The sequence below is a fragment of the Aspergillus foveolatus genome (genome assembly GCF_047715535.1).
Source record: "Aspergillus foveolatus strain CBS 279.81 unplaced genomic scaffold BDW70scaffold_23, whole genome shotgun sequence".
NCBI classification, from domain to species: Eukaryota; Fungi; Ascomycota; class Eurotiomycetes; order Eurotiales; family Aspergillaceae; genus Aspergillus; species Aspergillus foveolatus.
Genome location: NW_027396087.1, coordinates 207311 through 226292, shown reverse-complemented (window position 1 = coordinate 226292; position 18982 = coordinate 207311). Strand labels below are relative to the sequence as shown.

The window sequence follows — 18982 nt, the reverse complement described above, 5'->3', positions numbered from 1 at the left end:
TGTTTGCTGTGAGGGGGGTGAGTTGCTTGTTTCTTCTCTCTATATAACCCCGTCATTCACTTCCTGCATGCCAGCAGTAGTTAACAAAGTTATCAAGATATGTCTCGGCCTAAATGTCGTCTGCAACGTGATTATGTGGGCATTTTTCACGCGCGCATTGACAGCCGCGCCGTCCACAACAAAGGTGTCTATCACCAACACGTCGGCAAATTTCCTCATAACGGCCTTGCTCGGCATGATTGTCTTTCGGGAGAAGGTTGGTGGACTATGGTGGTTGGGGGCCGCGATGATGGGGGGAGGGTGTATTCTTGTCGGCATGAGGGAGGAGTCTTGAATTACTTGCTACGAAGGCTCAACCATATGGTTATGAATGGGGAGGGGCGCGGTTAAGAGTGAGAAGTTTGTAGGATAAAGGATTGTTCGTCTATACTTCAATTACCATACAACCGAAATTCTAATACTAAGGTCGTTCTTCCAACTCGACCATCCGATCATCAGCGTCATTCCTTACACCAGTTGGAGATTGATCGTCTTGCGGGACAGGCATGGCATCTCGTGGTCGTCCGGAAGTCTTGGAAAATTTCGACCCAATCTTCTGCATAAGATTCCAGATGCGTTCTTCAAGAGTGTCATTATCCTTCGCCTGGTACGCCCCAAGGGGAAGTTCGGGGTGGTGGGTTGCAGCTAGTGCTTGCTCCTCGGCCTCGACCTTAAACTGGTACTTAAGGCAGTCCTTGACCGTGACAAGGCCCGTGAGTCGGCCACGGTGCTCAACCAAGATGACACGAGGTCCCATCTTCTTGAAGATCTCCATGACGGTTTCTAGCGGCAGGCGTGGGTGTACGGTTAGTGGCGTGTTGTCGATGTATCTGCTAAAGTCCACGAAACTCGCCCCAGAACTGCTCTCGATATTATCGAAAGTGTCGGGTGTTAAGAGAGTATGCTGCAAAGTAGAGGAGGCGCGGCGAGCGACTGAGGCTTCCGCTGCGTCCTTGGTGAACACGCATTGAGCGCTAGGAGAAATCATACCTTCCCTTCTGGCTCGATCGATAGCGTAACGCAGTTCCGTGCGGCCAATGTACCCAACCAAGATTTTGCTCGAGCGGTCTTCTACGATTGGGAAGCCTTGGAATTTGTTATCATTCAGAAGGTGCTCTGCTTCACGCACTGGGAAGTCAGAGGCAGGAAGCGATACCGGGTCAGTGGTCATTGCATGGGAAACAGGGACATTAAAGACGTGGTCCTCCTTATTATCAAGGAATGGGAACCCATTGGCCCAGATCATGCGGTCTGCTATGCCGCCGTTTCCAAAGCGGTCACCCACTGCTTTGGTGACGCCCACCACGATCTAGATATGTCAGTTGTGCCACGATTAGGTGTCGCATTGCCTACCATTGTGGGAAGAATATAGGTCAAAGCCCCAGTCAGCTCGAACATAATCACGGTCACTGAGATAGTCAAGTGCATGATTCCACTCAGAGCTGCGCCAGCGCCTAGGAATGCATAGGTGCCAGGCGTGATACAAGGGAGGTCCGGCTCGCAAGCTGCGAAGAACTTCGAATCTGGAAACGATTCATGCAATGCCTGGACCATAATACCGACCATGCGGCCAAAAGACGCCCCGATCGCCATTGATGGAACAAAAATTCCAGCCGGCACCTTACAGCCATAGGATATTACCACTAAGAATATCCGTAAGATTGTGGCTGTAGCTAATGAGAACACCATTGACCAGCGATACTTCGACCTACTTCATTAGCAATGAAAACGGTTAGGGTCGGGCCACTCACTCGCAAAGGCCATGGTAATCATGCTCTCCCTCGCATTCTTGGAACAAGATCTCCATCATTTCGGTCATGTTGATCTTCAAGAACATGTTCGGGAAACATATAACTGCCGTGACAGCGGCTAGAATCATGGACTCAACCACGGCATGTTGAGAGAGGTACTTCTTCCTGAATGCCTGGACGCGGAGATTCCACTTGATCACCAACGCTCCATACAATCCACCAAATATACCAATTATGACGAAAAATATCAATTCGAAAAAGTGCCATGATCGGTCATATCGCACCTGGAACATGACGAGTTGCCCAGTTCTAAAGGGATTCATCACCTGTACAAACATGAGTATATGCTCTACTGAGACAACGGAAACATACCGACAACACTCCCGTCGCAACCAGAGCACAGAAGTAGCTCCGCCATAAGGTCTTCAATGGGAAATAGGACGCTACTTCCTACGTTACGTCAGTACTCGATTCAAAGTTCAGGGGAGAGTACATACTTCGAGGGAGAACAGTACGCCACCAATCGGACTGCCAAAAGCAACAGCGACGCCGGCGGCTGCAGTTGCCGTCAAAACTTCTCTAGTCTTCGACGCGCTCCGCTTGTATTTGGTAAAGAATCGCGAGATGACGTTCCCGGTACAGACTGCAAAGTGAACACTTGGCCCTTCTTTACCTACTGATAGACCCGAAGCGATGGCCAGTGGGAGCGCAATTGACTTGATCAAAAGTGTCCATCCACCCAAGAAACCTTTCATTACGAAGCCGGCGATTATGCATTTTATTTCGGAGATGCCTGATCCGGCAGCGTATGGTGCAAAAGACTTGACCAACTTCGCAGCTATAAATGCAAATAACACCTATCGACACTCAGCTGTTGCCTAACGTTGGGGCGAGAAAGGATCGAGGTACCGCATAGAAGGTGTATACGACGTAGTTCACAACCCAATATGAAGTCCAATTCCGCCATTCAGGACATCCTTGAAAAATCAAAATTAGCTTGCCACAAGGACTACAAAAAAGGACCAGACGTACCTCCTTCAGCACCCCAGCAACAGAACTGTTGATTGAGATAAAACGCTGTCGTACAGTAACCCAATTTAATATCCGACAGCCACTCAGTAATGATATTCAAAACAGCCGCTATCAGCCCAATGACTGCCCCGACAATCGTAATGACAAGCCAAGCTTGCCCAGCGTCATAAGATTCCCGTACTTTAAGCCTCCATTTAAAGGTGCCTTCTTTGTCCCAAAACCCCGAGCCTTCCTGCCGCTTCATCCGCCGTCGCGCTTGCTCGTGCACCGCATCCTGGACCCAGTCGATAGTGGTAAAGTCCTCGTACCGTTTGATCTCGCTGATCTCCTCCGTTACCGGAGCATGGCCATTGCCTGTGGGCGAGCGTGGTCGCGACGAGGCTGATAACCCCGAGAAAGTTCTCCACAGGCGACGTTCGGTCAGCGGGGAGGGAGAGGGAAGAGGGGACCGCGAGGACGATGAGACAGGCATTGAGCTCATCGCCTTGTTAACTGCACTGGGCGAGCATAGCTGTCTTGAGTGAAAGGGCAACATCCGGAGCCGTCGACAGACCGTCATTATTGGATAGTACGCGGCGCCACGTGAGATAAGGAAACTCGAAACGCTTATCGCAACAGTCGTCTGCAGTGACAATGACTCGAGTGAGAACTTAGCAGTACATGAATCTATGACTTTTGGATTAAGAACCAACCATACAGAGAGCGACCTATTTATATCGCGATAACCCACTGCAAAGCACTTGATCCAGAATCCACGACCTATTCGCTCCCCCATTGTCCGCCACGCGATATTGTATGCGTAACGCGCCCGAGCCGCTTCGTCCACAGTCACCAGAATTACCGCGTCTTTGAGTTCGAATTAGGCGTGCTTACAGATTCATAAAACTCAAATCCTTACCCTGTTACAACTGCTGCGCCCCTCAATTGCGTCGCCATGCCTACCAAAGATACCAGAACCGCGTCCGGCTTGAGTGCGTCTCCAGAGATCACAGGTCAAAGCTCTCTTCCTAGTACGTCAAACGTACCTTTGATGTCCGTATATATCCACTTGCTAAGACTTTTTTTGTCAGTCTCTCGTATTAAGAAGATAATCCAACTCGATGATGATATTGTCCAATGTTCGAACAATGCGACCTTTGTCGTCGCAATGGCTACGGTACGGTGGCTTATTCCCTCGCTTCGGCAATAACTAAACGAATCCAGGAACTCTTCATCCAATATCTCGTGGAGCAAGGGCATAATGTCGTCAAATCGGAACGAAAACCTCGAAAAACTATTCAGTACAAGGACCTGGGTAGGTTCCTCTACAGCGAGCCTTACAGTAAATCTAACGTTGTCGAGTGTAGCAACCGCTGTTTCACGGATAGACAACCTGGAATTTCTCGCCGATGTCATACCGAAGACGACAACCTATAAACAGTTCAAGGAGAAGCGAGCGAAGGAATCAGGCAAGGACCTCGAGATCGAGAAGGGGCAGCGCACGCTAAACGGGGCCCTACCGCCGGTAGCTGAGACAGAGAAGGACAGCCTGTCAGAGACGAAAGAGGCTTCAGTACCCCGGGGATCAAGGCCTCCGACTGTTATGATGCTGGTGGATGCGCCGGGTGACTCGCAGGCAAAGGATGATGATGTAGAAATGGCAGATCAATAACTGTTGCGTAAAACGATAGGAGTAGGCTTAGGAGTCATTCTGGGTTTTGGGTTATGGGTGTATTATTGGCTTGTATATTCTGTTGGCATAATCATCGTTTTATGGTTTGATGAGATAATATCGTATGACACTGCCCCAGCCAGTATTAACGACACCAATTGCTCAATCAAGACCACAAAACCAAATAAAGAAAAGGAATTGCCCGTGCTTCGATCTTTTCATTAAACTCGGAGTTTATAATCGCTAGAACTCTGAGCATACAAAGTGCCTTGATGTAGAGTTGGTTCCCAGTCACGTGATTGTACGGGTACGGCCGGCCAATCAGCGCCCGAGTATATTTCATCTTCGGGAGTCCGTCGGCTTCAACCTCAGAATTCCTCATCCGCTCCTCTCTGCGTCGTAACGTCCCATCCCCTCTCCTCGCCGCCTCCATCGGTCGTTCTTCTGCAATTGATCCGCAATTGCTATCTCGCCATGGCTCTCTCCTTCACTTCCGGCTCTTTGCTGCGTGCCTGCGCCCGCAAGCAGCTGTCCACAACGTCCCGCGCCGTCGTCGCCTCCCAGCAACGGTACAGCTCGAGCTTCGACAGCCCATTTACCGCCAAGGACACCCTGAAGGTCCCTGATTTCAGCAAGTACTCTTCTAAGAAGGCTCCTCGCTCTAACCAGGTCTTTTCCTACTTCGTCGCCGGTACTATGGGTTTGGCCTCTGCCGTTGGGGCCAAGGCTACTGTTCAGGGTAAGTGTTCCTGAGCATTGTGATATTTGGTGGGTTGGAGGCTGCGATACTCGACTTGCTTGGAATCGGATTCGCAAAATAGCGTACTGGTGAATCATACTACAAACACCTGGCTGACGGTGACTCTTGCTATAGACTTCCTTGTCAATATGTCCGCCTCCGCCGACGTCCTCGCCCAGGCCAAGGTTGAAATCGGTCTCGCTACAATTCCTGAGGGCAAGAACGTATGTTTATATTCTCATTGGGCCTTCTTGTGTTGCGTTTGCAGGCCTTGCGGCTAAACCGGAGCTCAACAGGTTATCATCAAGTGGCGTGGCAAGCCCGTGTTCATCCGTCACCGTACCCAGGATGAAATTAAGGAGGCCCAGGATTACGACTGGAAGACCCTCCGTGACCCCCAGCCCGATGAGGAGCGTGTGCAGAAGGCCGAGTGGCTCGTCATGCTTGGTAAGATATGATATATATATATATATGGGTTCCGACAGCAGCTAACCGCTGACCTATCTAGGTGTCTGCACCCACCTTGGTTGTGTGCCCATCGGTGAGTCCGGTGACTTCGGCGGCTGGTTCTGCCCCTGCCATGGTTCGCACTACGATATCTCCGGCCGTATTAGGAAGGGACCCGCCCCTCTGAACCTGGAGGTTCCCCAGTACAACTTCCCCGACGATGAGACCCTTGTCATTGGTTAAGCGGCTGTATATTTGTTGTTGGTGGTTGAGTGTTGAATCCTTTAAGAGAGTATAAGGTTTGTGCTTAGATGAATATCCCTGTTATGTTAAGATTAGAGGGACCGTGTTTTTATATTGACCCACAAAAATGAGCCGCTTGTTCTATTATTCTCAACTCTGCTCCGCGTTTAGAGCTTGTACACTCACCGCTCATGGGGTCTCCTGTTGCAGTATAGACTCTGATTCTCCCTTTCCGGTTTGCGCTGTGGGAGATAAGGAACTGGTCCCGAGGCGAGGGGCGATGGACAAATGTCGCTGAAGATTTTGGGTCATGTATTCTAGTCTACCTTTTCTTTTGTTCAATTGAGCTTGCAATGTTTTCAAGGTATGGGTTTCGAGCCACCTGGTGGGTAGATCTGCCATTTTGAGCAATCTGTCCATGCCTCGCTTATTCTGGCCCATATGCTTTTTTTGGTCATAGTCCCGTATTTGCCATCTCCAGCTTTCCGCAGCCGGGTCTCTCCTAAGCAGCATAGACATCAGGTCCCCGATGGGCTGGGGATATACTCTCGCACCTGAAACACGTTCGAACAGTCTGGAGATAGGGGGCCATTATGCAGGACGTGAGTTGGCATGTACGAAAATCCTCTAGATGCTAACCTCCTCATAGAATTTCCTGTACGGTTCCTGGGCAAGTTGACTCGAAAGTTCTGAAGAGGATAAACAAATTGGCACTCGGCGAACCAGTATTCTTTCAAACTTTGGAAACCCCACGGTTTAAGCATATACTTGCAACTTGTCATTGGACTCTACGAGCTCTGCTTTTCCCTAGAGATGTATGGGGTTCCAACCGACATCCTAGCCAGGAGGGAAGGGTGCCGGGCGAGATCTTTTAAAGCTATAGGTCTGAATGACAGATCGATGCGGTTATAATCGTTGTTGAACTTGATCCAATGGATGCAGCTTCCAACCCTCAGTAATCTCGAGCATTAACAGCAGACTAGCCCGGGAACCCCTTAAAGACAGTTCTTTGAAGAAGTTAGGGAACTGGCAGGCACAGCCACCGAGACTGCACCGTCATCGCCGCTTTCATACAGGACAGTGCTACCTATATTCATGGAGACCGGCCAACTGATTGACAGTCAGCAATATAGATGATGTTCTTTCTGGCCCCTACTAACGTGATACTGGATATCATCTATTAGCAGGCAAAGTGGTGGTCGGCTGAACAGCGGATGGTTCGCGTACCAAGTTCTCAAGCTTTGGTTTAGGTTGGACACCATTCAAGGTCGATGTTGTTGTGTCGGTTTCAGAGACTCTGTGACAGCCTCTCTGAAACTACTCGAGGAGAACTAACTGACCGATTGATGAACGTCGAACTCTTATCCCCTGAGCATCAATCTCAGTCTCAACACTCTCCTCTATAAAGCCATATATGACATCGCAGAGACCCTAATTCTAGGCTTTCCGCCTCATATATTCTATGGATCCAGATTTACTGAACCTCTATACACCACAACCCTTCATCTATAACCCGCATCTCCTACTTCCGAATATCCTATGATCACTCCCGAGCTACACTCTCCAGGGCCAGGACAGGACGATCAGCCAAATTTATCCCTGCAGAACAGTACTTTGCTTTCAAGCAAGTTGTGCGGCAATAGCTTTATTTCCCCTCTTCGGCCTATATTGCTTGACTCGGCTAACAGGGTTGCTGATAAAGTTCGGCAAATCGTCCTTTGGGGGGTGCATTTATCTGCCTAAAACTTCGTATACGGGACTGGATGGGTGCACCACCGGCCAGCGACGCTGTATAGTAGAACATGAAAGGATATCCTGGTATCAACTTGCGACTTTTCGTTTTCATTTGCACCGGGCTGGGCCAATGGTGCCATAGCCGAACCGCTCGTGCGAAGATTACCTTACCTGACCGATGCAAGCTTTTTAATAGATAATGAGTAATGGTATCGTTCGCTAAATAACAAGAATATTCTATCAACATATGTATTGTGCGTACATGGCGGCGTCACTGTATCGAGCGCGTCCGCTGGGTATTAGCCCAAGATAGACCCTGCCTTATGCTCCACATCCTCAAAAAGGTAATCCGTTTGTTCCAACAAAGACTTCCTTCGCGGAGAGTATGTCCCAAATGAGCGTGTCGACCTCATTCTCTGCAGAGTGCTCACGGTAATCGTCTGACCCGCATCCGGCGCGGCGACTACCATTGTACTTGGCGTGGCTGTCGGAGGAGGGGAGCGACTACCAGAGCGAAATAGCGGATGTATGTTGCTTTCATCAGGCACTTTGAGCTTTGAAGGAGGTTGCTTGTTTGGCTCTAACTGCGTAGAGGACGATATGGTTGATGAAGGGCGAAGCATCACACTGTCGAGGGACCGTTTGATTTGCGAGCCACTCCGTTGAAGCTGCTGTGGCCGACTATGACCCTTATCGCTGCCCTGATCTTCGTAGGAAGCGCTGACTGTGGTGCGTGTCATTGCACTTTCGGGATAGGGAATGAGAGTGGAGTCCAGGTCGAATGAATTAGATTTGGAGTCTGACTGGATCAGTGTTTTGCCGGAATAACGGTCTGATCGATGAGACGTTTTTCTCCAAATCGATGGTCGGTTCGGAGTTATGGTCTCAATGGACGGGCATTGCGATTCGGCAATCGACGAGGGTGCGCGAGACGCTCCTTTTTGGTGTACCTCTGTTCGGTTGGAGGCAATACTGCCGAGCTCGTATGGGATTGGGGTCGGCCATTGATTGCAATTGTCATTGCTCGAGGTGGTCGTCAAGAGGACGCCGCACAACATTCCTTGCGTAAGAACCGAGAGTGCCCATAACGCACAGCGGGCAATCAACAGCGCTTGTCGATTTGAACCAATGCCTGAACCTGCCGCCTCGCTCACAGCCTGCAGGGCACTCCATGTTATTCCTCCCGCCGTCACGCCAGTTGCAGTTATGAAATACCCGATTCCACATCCGTAGGTGATGGTTTTCCATCCTTCCCGCGGTACAGTAGCGTTCGTTTTTGAAACGTTTGTCAGAATCAACAGCAAGGCGAGAACCACAAAACAACTGAGGACGCCGAAGCTGGCAGTGACCGCTTCAATGAAAGATCCACCTGGTGTAAAAGCTCTAGAAGAGCCATAACACACACCATGGAGGACGGTGACAATGATGTTTAGAAACAATGAGGTGCCTCCCAACAGGTAGCCCGGGAAGGCTTTGCGCATGTTTAATAGGGGTCTTGAATGTTTGAAGCACCGGCACAACGCAGTACCTAGGATATTGGCGAAAGACACCGGAGACAGAGTTCTGGGCTTGCGAGCTGTAAGGCGCAAAGGCAATAAGAGTAGGGGTCTGCGAGCAGAGAAAGCCTAGATGTGTGTTGAGGAAATAAGAGATATAGACGAGGTGGAGAGTTTTTGAGACTGTTGAGATGATTGGAAAGAGCAGCCTGTATATCTGAGAAAGGGATGCCAGAAAGAATTGGACGACAGGATGAAAGACGTTAGCGAATTGTCAGGGATAGGCCTGTGTTAATGTTTGGATTGATAGCAATTACAAGTGACTCAGAATAGACTATCCAGGCCAAGCATTGAAGCCAAAGTATGACTGACCACGTCTTCAGTCAAGAGCAGAATGACGACAATAGCATGCTATCTTGGAAATATACCACTTTAGCACAATAATTGAATACGTTAAAGCTCGTTCTCTCAAGCTCAGCTGCTCACATGATGTCTTTCCGAATAACAAGAAGCAAGGTTTGTTTGGCAGGGAAAACCCAGCCACCTGAAGCCATTGAATAAGCATCACATTGAACAACCAAGTATCATTCTTCACCAGGATATGAGCTGTGAGGCCGCATAGGTGCCCGTGCCTGACATGCCTAGACCCCTAGACCGCAATTGATTGCTTAGGGCTTGTACTTTCGATGCTGTGAAGCCAACGATTGGCTGCCCGCTGCTCGAAAAAGTCTTGCATGGTCATACCGATTAGGCCCTGTCAACGAACGAGTAACCAATTTGTCAAGGCTTTCGACGTGCCTGATTTCCGTATTTTGAAGTATCCTCCAATAATGACCGCCCATTGTGATCACTGATAGACACGGGATGTGCTGGGAGTGCTAGATCCAATAGATGCCTGGATCCACAAAGTGACGTGTCCATAGAACACCTGGAGACAAATAATGACCGCCAGTTTGGTTATTACTTCAGAGAGCCTGAACTCAGAACACCGTTGTTTCGGTCTGTAAGTTAGTCAAGACTCGGGGGCCAATGTAGATGGTCATAATATGAAAAATGGAGATGATCTCAACGACGCCCGACGGTGCGAGCAGCTAACGAAGCTGACGAGATCAGACATCACAGAACTTTCACGCATCGCGGTCTTGCAAGATCATGATATGTGACTGATCCATGGGGACATGTCGGCTTTATCACAGGTCAAAGGCTGATTAAAGGTCGGGCAGAGTCCAGGCGACTGTTCGCGAGAAAGTGCCACAATATGCTGAACTAAACCGATATCGCCAAAGCGCCTAGAAATTGCTTCACAGTACTCTTTGAAACGGAGTATGGCAAACAGATGGCACAGGCTGCCGTCCACTCGGCTGCGTGTTCAAGAGGAATGTATCTGTTTCCGATGTTAAAGATACAATACTGCTGCCTCTTGAACTCATATAGGGCATCATGTGCAGATGAATAGACTCGGTGCCTGTCAATTGCCAATGTTTCTGCCTGAAGCGATTCCAGCAAGAAGAGAGGAAACATCTAGGCTCCCACTTCAGGTAGATGATATTAGATCTGGATATGGGATCTGGAGGGGCATGACTTGTGGCGGTGCACAGAGTATAAGGCTGGTGCAGTGGCTGTTGTGAGGGGAGCGGCTGTGACTGACCGCCTTCTGCCTTTTGGCAATTCCCGTTGCTCCATCCTCTCTACTGGCACCCTGCCATCATAATTTATCATCTTCTGTTGCTGCCTCTCAGCTCTTTTGCAGACTTTAAATTATTCCTGTCCTGTGCCTTGTTTTCATCTATCTCTGTTAAAATACAATTCTATCCGCCAGGTCCTTACCCTCTCCTACTCCCAGTCTTCCGTCTCCCCTCCCCCACTTTCAGCTATCTACCTTCCTCCAGTGGCGCAAGATGAAGCTCACATTCAGAGTATGTACCTTTTCTGCTACAACAAACATCTAATTTCATGATTATACTGACGTGTGTCACTACAGGATCTGAAACAACAGAAATTCGTGATCGATGCGGAACCGTCGGAGACTGTAAGTCATCCTGCTCCAGCTCGAAAGCCAGTATCGATGCGGGCCTAACTGAATTTCAGGTCGGCCAGGTGAAAGAGAAGATCTCCACGGAAAAGGGGTGGGATGTGCCTTCGCTGAAGCTCATTTACTCTGGTTAGTTGATTGTTTTCTTGCAACGTGTCGATAATCATGCCTGACGTATTTTCCAACTTTGCAGGGAAGATCCTTCAAGATGACAAGACGGTTGAGTTCTACAACATCGAGGAAAAGGGATTTATCGTGTGCATGGTTTCTAAGGTATAAGGATTATTAATTTTCCACTGATCCAACCGTACTAACTGCGTAATTCCTTAGCCCAAGACTCAGCCGTCCTCGCAAAGTCCGTCAACACCAGCTAAATCAGTGACTTCAACTCCCGCGCCCCCTCCTGCTCCTGCTCCTGCTCCGTCCACAAACACATCTACATCAGCCACCTCTGGCCCAGTCCCGGCGACCCCATCGCCCGCTTCATCTGGGGCTGCTCAGTCCTCTGCAGGTACTTTCAACGATCCTTCAGCGCTGCTGACTGGTTCGCAAAGTGAAGAAGTAATCAACCAAATGATGAGCATGGGGTTTGAGCGGGAGCAAATCAACCGTGCTATGAGGGCGGCGTTCTTCAACCCGGACCGGGCGATCGAATATCTGCTGAATGTGAGTCTCGTCGTATTTCAACCTACATAGCAGCTACTGATCTCTGCCTTCGCAATAAAGGGCATTCCGGAAAATATCCAGCAGGAGCAACAACAAAGATCTGCCGCTACTACCCCTGCCGCTCCTCAAGCTCCCGCTGCTAGCGGAGCTCCACCTGCCACCTCTGGAGAAGACGAGCCGGTCAACCTCTTTGAGGCTGCTGCTCAGGCTGGTGAAGGTCGAGGTGGCGCTGGCGGTGCGTCTGGTGGCGAACCCCAATCACTCGACTTCTTACGCAATCATCCAGCTTTCCAGCAACTTCGCCAGCTAGTCCAACAGCAACCTCAGATGCTGGAACCTATCCTTCAGCAAGTTGGTCAGGGTAACCCCCAGATTGCTCAACTCATTGGCCAAAACGAGGAAGCTTTCCTTCAATTGTTGAGCGAAGAGGACGATGCTGCACTTCCTCCGGGCACAACCCAGATTCACGTTACGGAAGAGGAGCGAGACGCCATCGAACGGGTATGCTTTCAATTCCTTGCCTTTATTTTTCTCTTAGCTGACTTAGCCCTAGCTTTGCCGACTCGGATTTCCGCGAGACCTGGTTATTCAAGCCTATTTCGCTTGCGATAAGAACGAAGAGCTCGCGGCAAACTATCTGTTTGAGAATTCTGACGACGGTGACGATGCATGAAACTATCATGCGGCTTTAGTTAATTATGGTGTGCCGCTACTTTTCTGTCAATCTATCCCCCTCCCATACTGAGTAACCGCGATTCGGCTTACGTTATGTCTCTTCTTCTTTCTCGTAGCGACTGGACTCCGACCAGATATTGGACATCGGTGCCTCAGTAATCGTACCTTATGTGTACAAGCTATGCTTGGACAAAATCTCTTTCGCCGACTCGATTCTGTACACAGTTGACACAATTCAAGCAGCCGCCCTTTATAATTTCATGTGCTTATGTGACCTATATTATAGAGATACCACTAAGCTACATGAAAAAGCTGCTGGTTGCACCACAATCCTGGTGCAATACCATTCAGTAGTACGGAGCAGGACTGGTGAAAAGCCGGAAATGCGCAAAGTACGCTAGATTATTTCAAGTTCCTGAAGTCAATCTTCTCGTAGGAAAGACTCGACGCAGTAAATAGGATTGTCATAATATCATCCGAGAATGTTGGGAGGGTATATTTGCCATCGATTCCAACCAAATGGTGTTAGGACGAATGTGAAAACTCCGAAAAAAGAAGGGTAGATAGGAAGGAAGGGTATATTATATAATTTCCTAATCAGTTCAACCGGGAATATTATCGAATTTAAAGAAAAGGGGAGAAAGAACAAGGCATGTGCAGAGAAGTGAAGATAGAGAAGAGATTGGCGTCAATCAGGGATATAGACAGCGATGTAGCGAGGTGAATTGCGAGTGTTAGCTATTCGCAACCTTGACATAAGCTGTGTTGACTGACATAAAACGGATGGGCATAGCTTTGGAAGCTTAACTGTCAATGGCGCGGCACCCGGGTCGTTGCGCAAGCCAGACTCCCAATCCACGTCTGCCAATCACGCGCTTCAAGGTGGGCAGAACGCCATCGGAGCCAAAGTCCAAGTCATCCAGACTTATATGCTTCTTGTAACTCCATAGCTCAAGCAGTTCCAGACTTGATTCAGGAGACTGCGGAGCCAGGAACTGGTCAAGAAAGGTCACTGATTTGGGAGCGACAACGAAGACAGCATCGGGCTGTTCCAAGCTCGACGTTAAATCGGTGCTCTTCTGCTTTGAGCCGCAGGTGGGGACTAAGCGCTCAAGCTCATTGACCATATCTGGCCCGGGCTTGCCCATCAGGTCACGGGTGTCGATGTTCAGATTTAGGGTAGAGTTGTCGCCTAGTAGCCACAATGGCGGAGAATATGTCTTCCACCATAGTACAGTAGCGAATAGAGACTGCGTGCCCTTCAACGATTCATGCCACGGAGACGTGGTAGTCGAAATGACGGATGGGACTGCTAGCTGTGTGGGCACGACGCCGCCTTGATGGTATACGCCCATCAAGAAACCCAAGACTGCGTTAAATATGACCCAAGCTCCTAAAAATATGCGCGATTTGCGGACTTGGAGGCAGCTGAGGAGCAAAGGCACACAAGGTAACAAGAACCGAGGTTCCTGGTGAGGAAAGATTGACAACATTGCGGTTGCCGATAGAGCAGAAGCTGCGCGGAGGTTCTTCAACCAAGAGGCTATGAAGCCCCGATTGTACGCTTGCAGAACCATAGCCACAAGTGCAGGGCCAAGAAGTTGAGGTAGGTTGACTAGGAAGTGGTTATAATGGGGATGAAGTCCATGGAGAGCCAGATTGGAATTGTCGGTGTTGTAGAGGAGATTATTAAGTGGCGTAATTACCGGCGAGCGCAAGACATCCGCGAACGATGCCGATGGTTTGTAGAATGTCGTGTCGGCGAAGACAGCAATGCAGAAGAAGACGAGACCGAAACCAACAAGGGAAAAGAACGATAATGGCCTGCGCAGCAATTGTAAACAACCAGAATTTAAGACAACTGCAGCGAAACTTACTTGCGCCAAAAATGCGGTAACAATTGGAGTCCTGGAACGGCCAGGAAGGCTGGAAATGTGATCCTGTTAAAGATACCTGCTACGCAGATAAAGGATAGAATAGCGCATGAGAAGAGAGAGGAGCGCCGCTATCACCCATTAGCCAGTCATCACTCTACAGATTCCCAGTTTCGAACCTTGTTATCAATAATACGGTTGATCAAGACTAGACCCCAAACAACCAACAGCGTCTCGAGCGAGTTCGAGAATGTGTGCGTCTGATGAGTCCAGGTGACATATGAGGATGCCACCAACACCAAAGCTACTCGGCGATGGCGCGGGAGAGGCACCAGATCGTGCACGGCCCAGTCTTCCAGCACGAAGCTCAGCAAGAACATGACCCCCCGAACAACATAGTATACTAGCTCCGCCGGTGGGCTTTCCGTCCCAGTCTCGGTATAGAACCATTTTAGGAGGCTTATCGGGACGCCATAAATCGGGTACAGCGGAAAGACGCTGCGGATTGGGTGCTCGGAGATAAACTCCCACGGTAGCCGCGACGGATATGAGAGGATTCGGCCTACGAAAGAAACGCGTAAGTATTCCAAAACAGAAGATGGTGAATATTGGGCGCATGGTGTGATGTGATGTGGTGAGGGGTAAATCAGTCGCGCCGCCGCATCATCAAATGACCCAAGCCGCACCAAGCCAGGGACAAACTCGGTTTAATTGACAAAGAGCTTACCTGCGAAGACCTCGAGGCCCTGGAAATGCTCGTCAGGGTGGATGTAGCTGGGGCTCAGCGCGAAGTAGGCCCGGATTAATAAGAGGAGCAAGTACGTTCGCCTCCACATGGTTTGGATAGGTTGCAAGATGGGGGATTAGACAGATGGAGGTATATCCGGAGCGTAATTCTTGTACTGCACATGCTGCTGCAATCAGGACGTCGTGGAACCGATCAAAGGTGATCACGTCGCGACATCAAGACGCGGGTCGTTGGGCAAGAGGTCTTGAAAGACTCTCGAAGGAAAGAAATTACTCGACGGTAAAGATTTTACCCGAAAAAAAACAAACGAGAAAAGGTACGGAGCAGAAAAAAGAAACTAATAGCCGGAATGCAATTCAGGGAGAGCAGCGAGTGGAAAGAGACGCGTTGGAGAATGATATCACTAAGACAAACTATCGATTCATCTCATTTCATTGGGATAAGGCAGAAACACTGTTCCAAACTCGATCGTGAAACTAATTTGAGTGGATCAAGATTGAGTGGCTTTAAGTCAGACTGAAAGAGATGCTTGAGACCCAAGAGCCGCATTCAACCGCGCCTGCTATCTGTAAACTCTCGATTATACAGTATGACGCTGGTGTTCTATTTCGGTCCGCTTTGAATCATGATCATGCTGAGCTAGAATAGTCTGGAAGTCATCGGCCAGCACCTTGAATAAAGAACTCTCCACTCCTTGGAGATGAGAACTAGGCAAGGGATCTTCGATGGGCTGAGAGTGGTGCCTGAGCGAGCGCCATGGGAATAAATAGAGAGTGAACCCGGGGGGATAGTGATAATGTGACGGACGTCTTCGCCGACACTAAGTCTGTATCTTCGTAACCTACACCTCTCGCCTCTTTCTTGCCGCCTACTGATACCACTCACCACCGTTGTCCAAGTGTCTCGCTCTCACACGAATTATTTTTGCTGACATATTACGAACCTATATTTTCAATCTCTAACCACTGGCTTATAATCCCAATTGCGATCGGTAAATTACCACCCTTACTAACTGCGCTCCCCGCCTTTAGACCCCTCCTCGTTAACACCAGAGCCCGCCCCAAGCTTGCACAATTCAACTCCAACCTTCGCTATTTCGGACACCAAAACTAACGTCGACTTGTAGCAACTCCAGTCGTTCAAAATGGCCGAGAAAATGCTTGTTATGACCAGCAACGATGGCAAGAACATCGAAGTCCGTATGTGATACCGGACCTGCGCTTCTCCCAAGCGTCTCTGTCTTGTCGACGAGCTAACAGTCGATCAGCCCGCGATGTTGCCGAACGTTCTCTTCTCATCAAGAACATGCTTGAGGACCTGGGTGACCCCACAGAGCCCATCCCCATTCCCAACGTAGGCCACTCTTTCCAGAATACCACATAAATCAGACTCTGATCTAGTTTCTCAAACCAGGTCTCGGAAAATGTTTTGAGCAAGGTTCTCGAATGGTGCGCCCACCACCGGAACGACCCTCCCAGCTCCGCGGACGATGACGATTCGCGCCGCAAAACTACGGATATTGAGGAGTGGGACCAGAAGTTCATGCAGGTTGACCAGGAGATGCTCTTTGAGATCATCTTGGTACGTGAAATCATTGCTATTTCTATAATTGCCTACATATTATACTAACTTCATTGATAAGGCCGCCAACTACCTTGACATCAAGCCCCTCCTTGACATCGGATGCAAGACCGTCGCCAACATGATCAAGGGCAAGTCCCCCGAGGAGATTCGCAAGACCTTCAACATCCAGAACGACTTCACCCCCGAAGAAGAGGACCAGATCCGCCGCGAGAACGAATGGGCCGAGGAGTGAGTTTTAGATCCCGCAGTTGCACATATATATGCTAATATCCTACTTTAGCCGCTAAAAAATCTCATCTTGGGATGGTTTCCTCTGCTCTTTTGATGGACTGCTAACCGGCCCCAATGACAAGGCATGATGAGTTAGTTTCTGACTTCAATATCAAACAAGGGTCCTCTGGCTCCACGGCGTTATGGGATACTACAACTCAGCGGTTTCGTCTTGCTTGTTAATCTTTTGCCCTCCATGATCACGTTACCCAATGTCATTAGTCTGCTTTTCGTAAAATGGTTTCGAATAAATCACTCCATTGCACTGTTAATGACTATTGTATTACCTATCACTTAGTTACATACTTAGCTCCGGGATCAATGGGCAGTCATGTTCGCGCTCAGGATATATCTCTAATCCTCTACTTTCCAGTTAGTAACTGTCTTGATTTCTTAATCTAGATGGTATTTGACTCGGGATCTATGTATTTCAACCTGCGTGCGGTGTTGGTATAATTGAAAAGTAAAATGTGAGTGAGACAAGAGAAACCATTGACTAAGTACGTAGGACGTAGAACCCTGCCCTAAACGTTTGTGGTAACAACTACGAATACTATGATGCTGGATTACTTCATCTGCTAACGAGACGACGCCTATGAAGCAGGCTTTGGTTGGTATGGAATGTCCGACGAAGAATCCGCCGAAGGACCGAAACCAAGGGAGACTGGAGGTTCAAGCCACCCAGAATTTAAGAGCCATGTGCCAGTGTTATGTACTTCTAGCCATTGGAAGCCATGCTAGGTTCCAGTCTTATGAACGAAGTGCTCATGATACCGTCGAATGCTCATTACCCATCATATTTTCGATTTTGTCTCTTTTCTTGTTTCCCTAGAAGGCTCGCGTACAATAGTTTGCAGTAAGAAAGCAGTAGAGTCCATTCCATCACAGAAAACCCACCCCCACAAGCCCACTTGGCTACTAGATCAAAAATGCTGGCCGCTCATCTTGAAGCTATTCAAAGACGAGTCGCGCTTGTCGATTGTAAACCATGGTTCCAAGCACATTGACGTAGATAGCCGGAGACGAGGAATAGGTGAAAGAAGAAAGACAGAATAAGGGAAATCGGGTATTCAATCGTAGGCAGGTGAAGACAAGTCTGTAAATGGGTTTTATTTTCTCGTTGCAAATTAGAGCATCGCGAGTTCGAAAGGATTTTTGGCCGTGTGTGTATGTGTATCACAGTTGAGAATTGAACGGAAAAATCCCAGGAAAACAATGCGTGGACTCGGTCGTGGAAGAAAGCACGAGCTTAGATACCGAGACGGGTCTTGCGCCAGTGTCGTCGCTTAGCGTTGTATCTGGAAAAAAAGAGAATGTTAGTCGTGGATTTCCTTCATTAACTCGTGTCGGTTTGCTGCGACAATTGTGCGTGCTTAATCCGTATAATCCAGTGTCTGATCCGGTAGCGATGAAGAGTCTTATGACGCCCGTTTGTTGTCTGATATACTAGCATTCCTTCTTGACCACACACACACACACACACCAACACACATATTACACATTTCCTCCTCTTTTGCGCACTTGTCGAAAAAGACGGGTGTAGGCTTCTGTCAACTGGACAATATTTACCTAATGGTGTTACCAGTCCTGAGGCGAATCCACTGAGGGATGGGACGGTTCTGCTTCTGAGCTTTGGCAAGCTTTTGCTTGGTGCGGAAACTCTTGTGGCTCTATATCAGGGTTCATAAATGCGTTAGCCAGCGGGCACTTCATCGGTTCAAATCATTTTTGTCGGAGCGGAAGGAATTGATCTGGATATAAAAACGATCCATCCAATTGGGCGAGTGAGACGCGGGATTCACTAACCGGCATCTTGATGGGTTGTCGCGACGGCGAGCTGAGTTGTATGGACTGGCGGTAGTGAGGTTGTCGACCGTCTCCAGGTCTTTTCGTGGTGGTGGATTTTTTGGTGCGGACAGGGTTAGCGTTTCGCTTCCCGAGGTCATGTGATTATGCCTCAGGCATAAACAGCTACCTCTGCCTGGTATGTACTACTTTGTC

General features: G+C 49.0%; 8 protein-coding genes across 8 annotated transcripts; 4 read left to right on the top strand and 4 right to left on the bottom strand.

Annotated features, from left to right (window-relative positions):
• Nucleotides 1-460: 460 nt before the first annotated feature.
• BDW70DRAFT_150192 (chloride channel protein) lies at nt 461-3294 on the bottom strand (the record flags this gene model as incomplete). Its single annotated transcript, XM_073739116.1, has 7 exons — nt 461-1348; nt 1393-1747; nt 1791-2116; nt 2163-2240; nt 2288-2647; nt 2700-2767; nt 2823-3294. The coding sequence occupies 7 exons, from the start codon at nt 3292-3294 to the stop codon at nt 461-463; spliced, it is 2547 nt and encodes an 848-aa protein (XP_073596132.1).
• Nucleotides 3295-3419: 125 nt separating this feature from the next.
• Nucleotides 3420-4687, top strand: BDW70DRAFT_136147 (histone-fold domain-containing protein). Its single transcript, XM_073736814.1, has 4 exons — nt 3420-3832; nt 3893-3978; nt 4026-4116; nt 4169-4687. Exons 1-4 carry the CDS (start codon nt 3757-3759, stop codon nt 4471-4473), a joined length of 558 nt encoding a protein of 185 aa, XP_073596131.1. The 5' UTR covers nt 3420-3756; the 3' UTR covers nt 4474-4687.
• Nucleotides 4666-5997, top strand: rip1 (ubiquinol--cytochrome-c reductase catalytic subunit RIP1). Its single transcript, XM_073744161.1, has 4 exons — nt 4666-5212; nt 5348-5436; nt 5509-5659; nt 5721-5997. The coding sequence occupies exons 1-4, from the start codon at nt 4948-4950 to the stop codon at nt 5900-5902; spliced, it is 687 nt and encodes a 228-aa protein (XP_073596130.1). The 5' UTR covers nt 4666-4947; the 3' UTR covers nt 5903-5997.
• Nucleotides 5998-7910: 1913 nt separating this feature from the next.
• Nucleotides 7911-9314, bottom strand: BDW70DRAFT_168083 (uncharacterized protein). The gene has a single exon (XM_073742367.1). The coding sequence runs from the start codon at nt 9115-9117 to the stop codon at nt 7936-7938; it is 1182 nt and encodes a 393-aa protein (XP_073596129.1). The 5' UTR covers nt 9118-9314; the 3' UTR covers nt 7911-7935.
• A 1532-nt stretch (nt 9315-10846) lies between these two features.
• On the top strand, nt 10847-12588 carry BDW70DRAFT_50544 (putative UV excision repair protein (RadW)). The gene is made up of 7 exons (XM_073744159.1): nt 10847-11048; nt 11114-11161; nt 11221-11293; nt 11358-11437; nt 11495-11830; nt 11891-12331; nt 12384-12588. The coding sequence occupies exons 1-7, from the start codon at nt 11031-11033 to the stop codon at nt 12501-12503; spliced, it is 1116 nt and encodes a 371-aa protein (XP_073596128.1). The 5' UTR covers nt 10847-11030; the 3' UTR covers nt 12504-12588.
• A 495-nt stretch (nt 12589-13083) lies between these two features.
• Nucleotides 13084-15345, bottom strand: smp3 (glycosylphosphatidylinositol-alpha 1,2 mannosyltransferase smp3). Its single transcript, XM_073744160.1, has 4 exons — nt 15107-15345; nt 14559-14941; nt 14383-14510; nt 13084-14329 (listed from the first exon to the last, which is right to left on the bottom strand). The coding sequence occupies exons 1-4, from the start codon at nt 15213-15215 to the stop codon at nt 13309-13311; spliced, it is 1641 nt and encodes a 546-aa protein (XP_073596127.1). The 5' UTR covers nt 15216-15345; the 3' UTR covers nt 13084-13308.
• A 750-nt stretch (nt 15346-16095) lies between these two features.
• On the top strand, nt 16096-17326 carry skpA (SCF ubiquitin ligase subunit skpA). Its single transcript, XM_073736813.1, has 5 exons — nt 16096-16326; nt 16395-16480; nt 16541-16708; nt 16770-16939; nt 16992-17326. The coding sequence occupies exons 1-5, from the start codon at nt 16272-16274 to the stop codon at nt 16996-16998; spliced, it is 486 nt and encodes a 161-aa protein (XP_073596126.1). The 5' UTR covers nt 16096-16271; the 3' UTR covers nt 16999-17326.
• A 381-nt stretch (nt 17327-17707) lies between these two features.
• Nucleotides 17708-18917, bottom strand: BDW70DRAFT_136129 (eL39 family ribosomal protein). Its single transcript, XM_073736812.1, has 3 exons — nt 18788-18917; nt 18551-18651; nt 17708-18279 (listed from the first exon to the last, which is right to left on the bottom strand). The coding sequence occupies exons 1-3, from the start codon at nt 18791-18793 to the stop codon at nt 18231-18233; spliced, it is 156 nt and encodes a 51-aa protein (XP_073596125.1). The 5' UTR covers nt 18794-18917; the 3' UTR covers nt 17708-18230.
• Nucleotides 18918-18982: the final 65 nt, after the last annotated feature.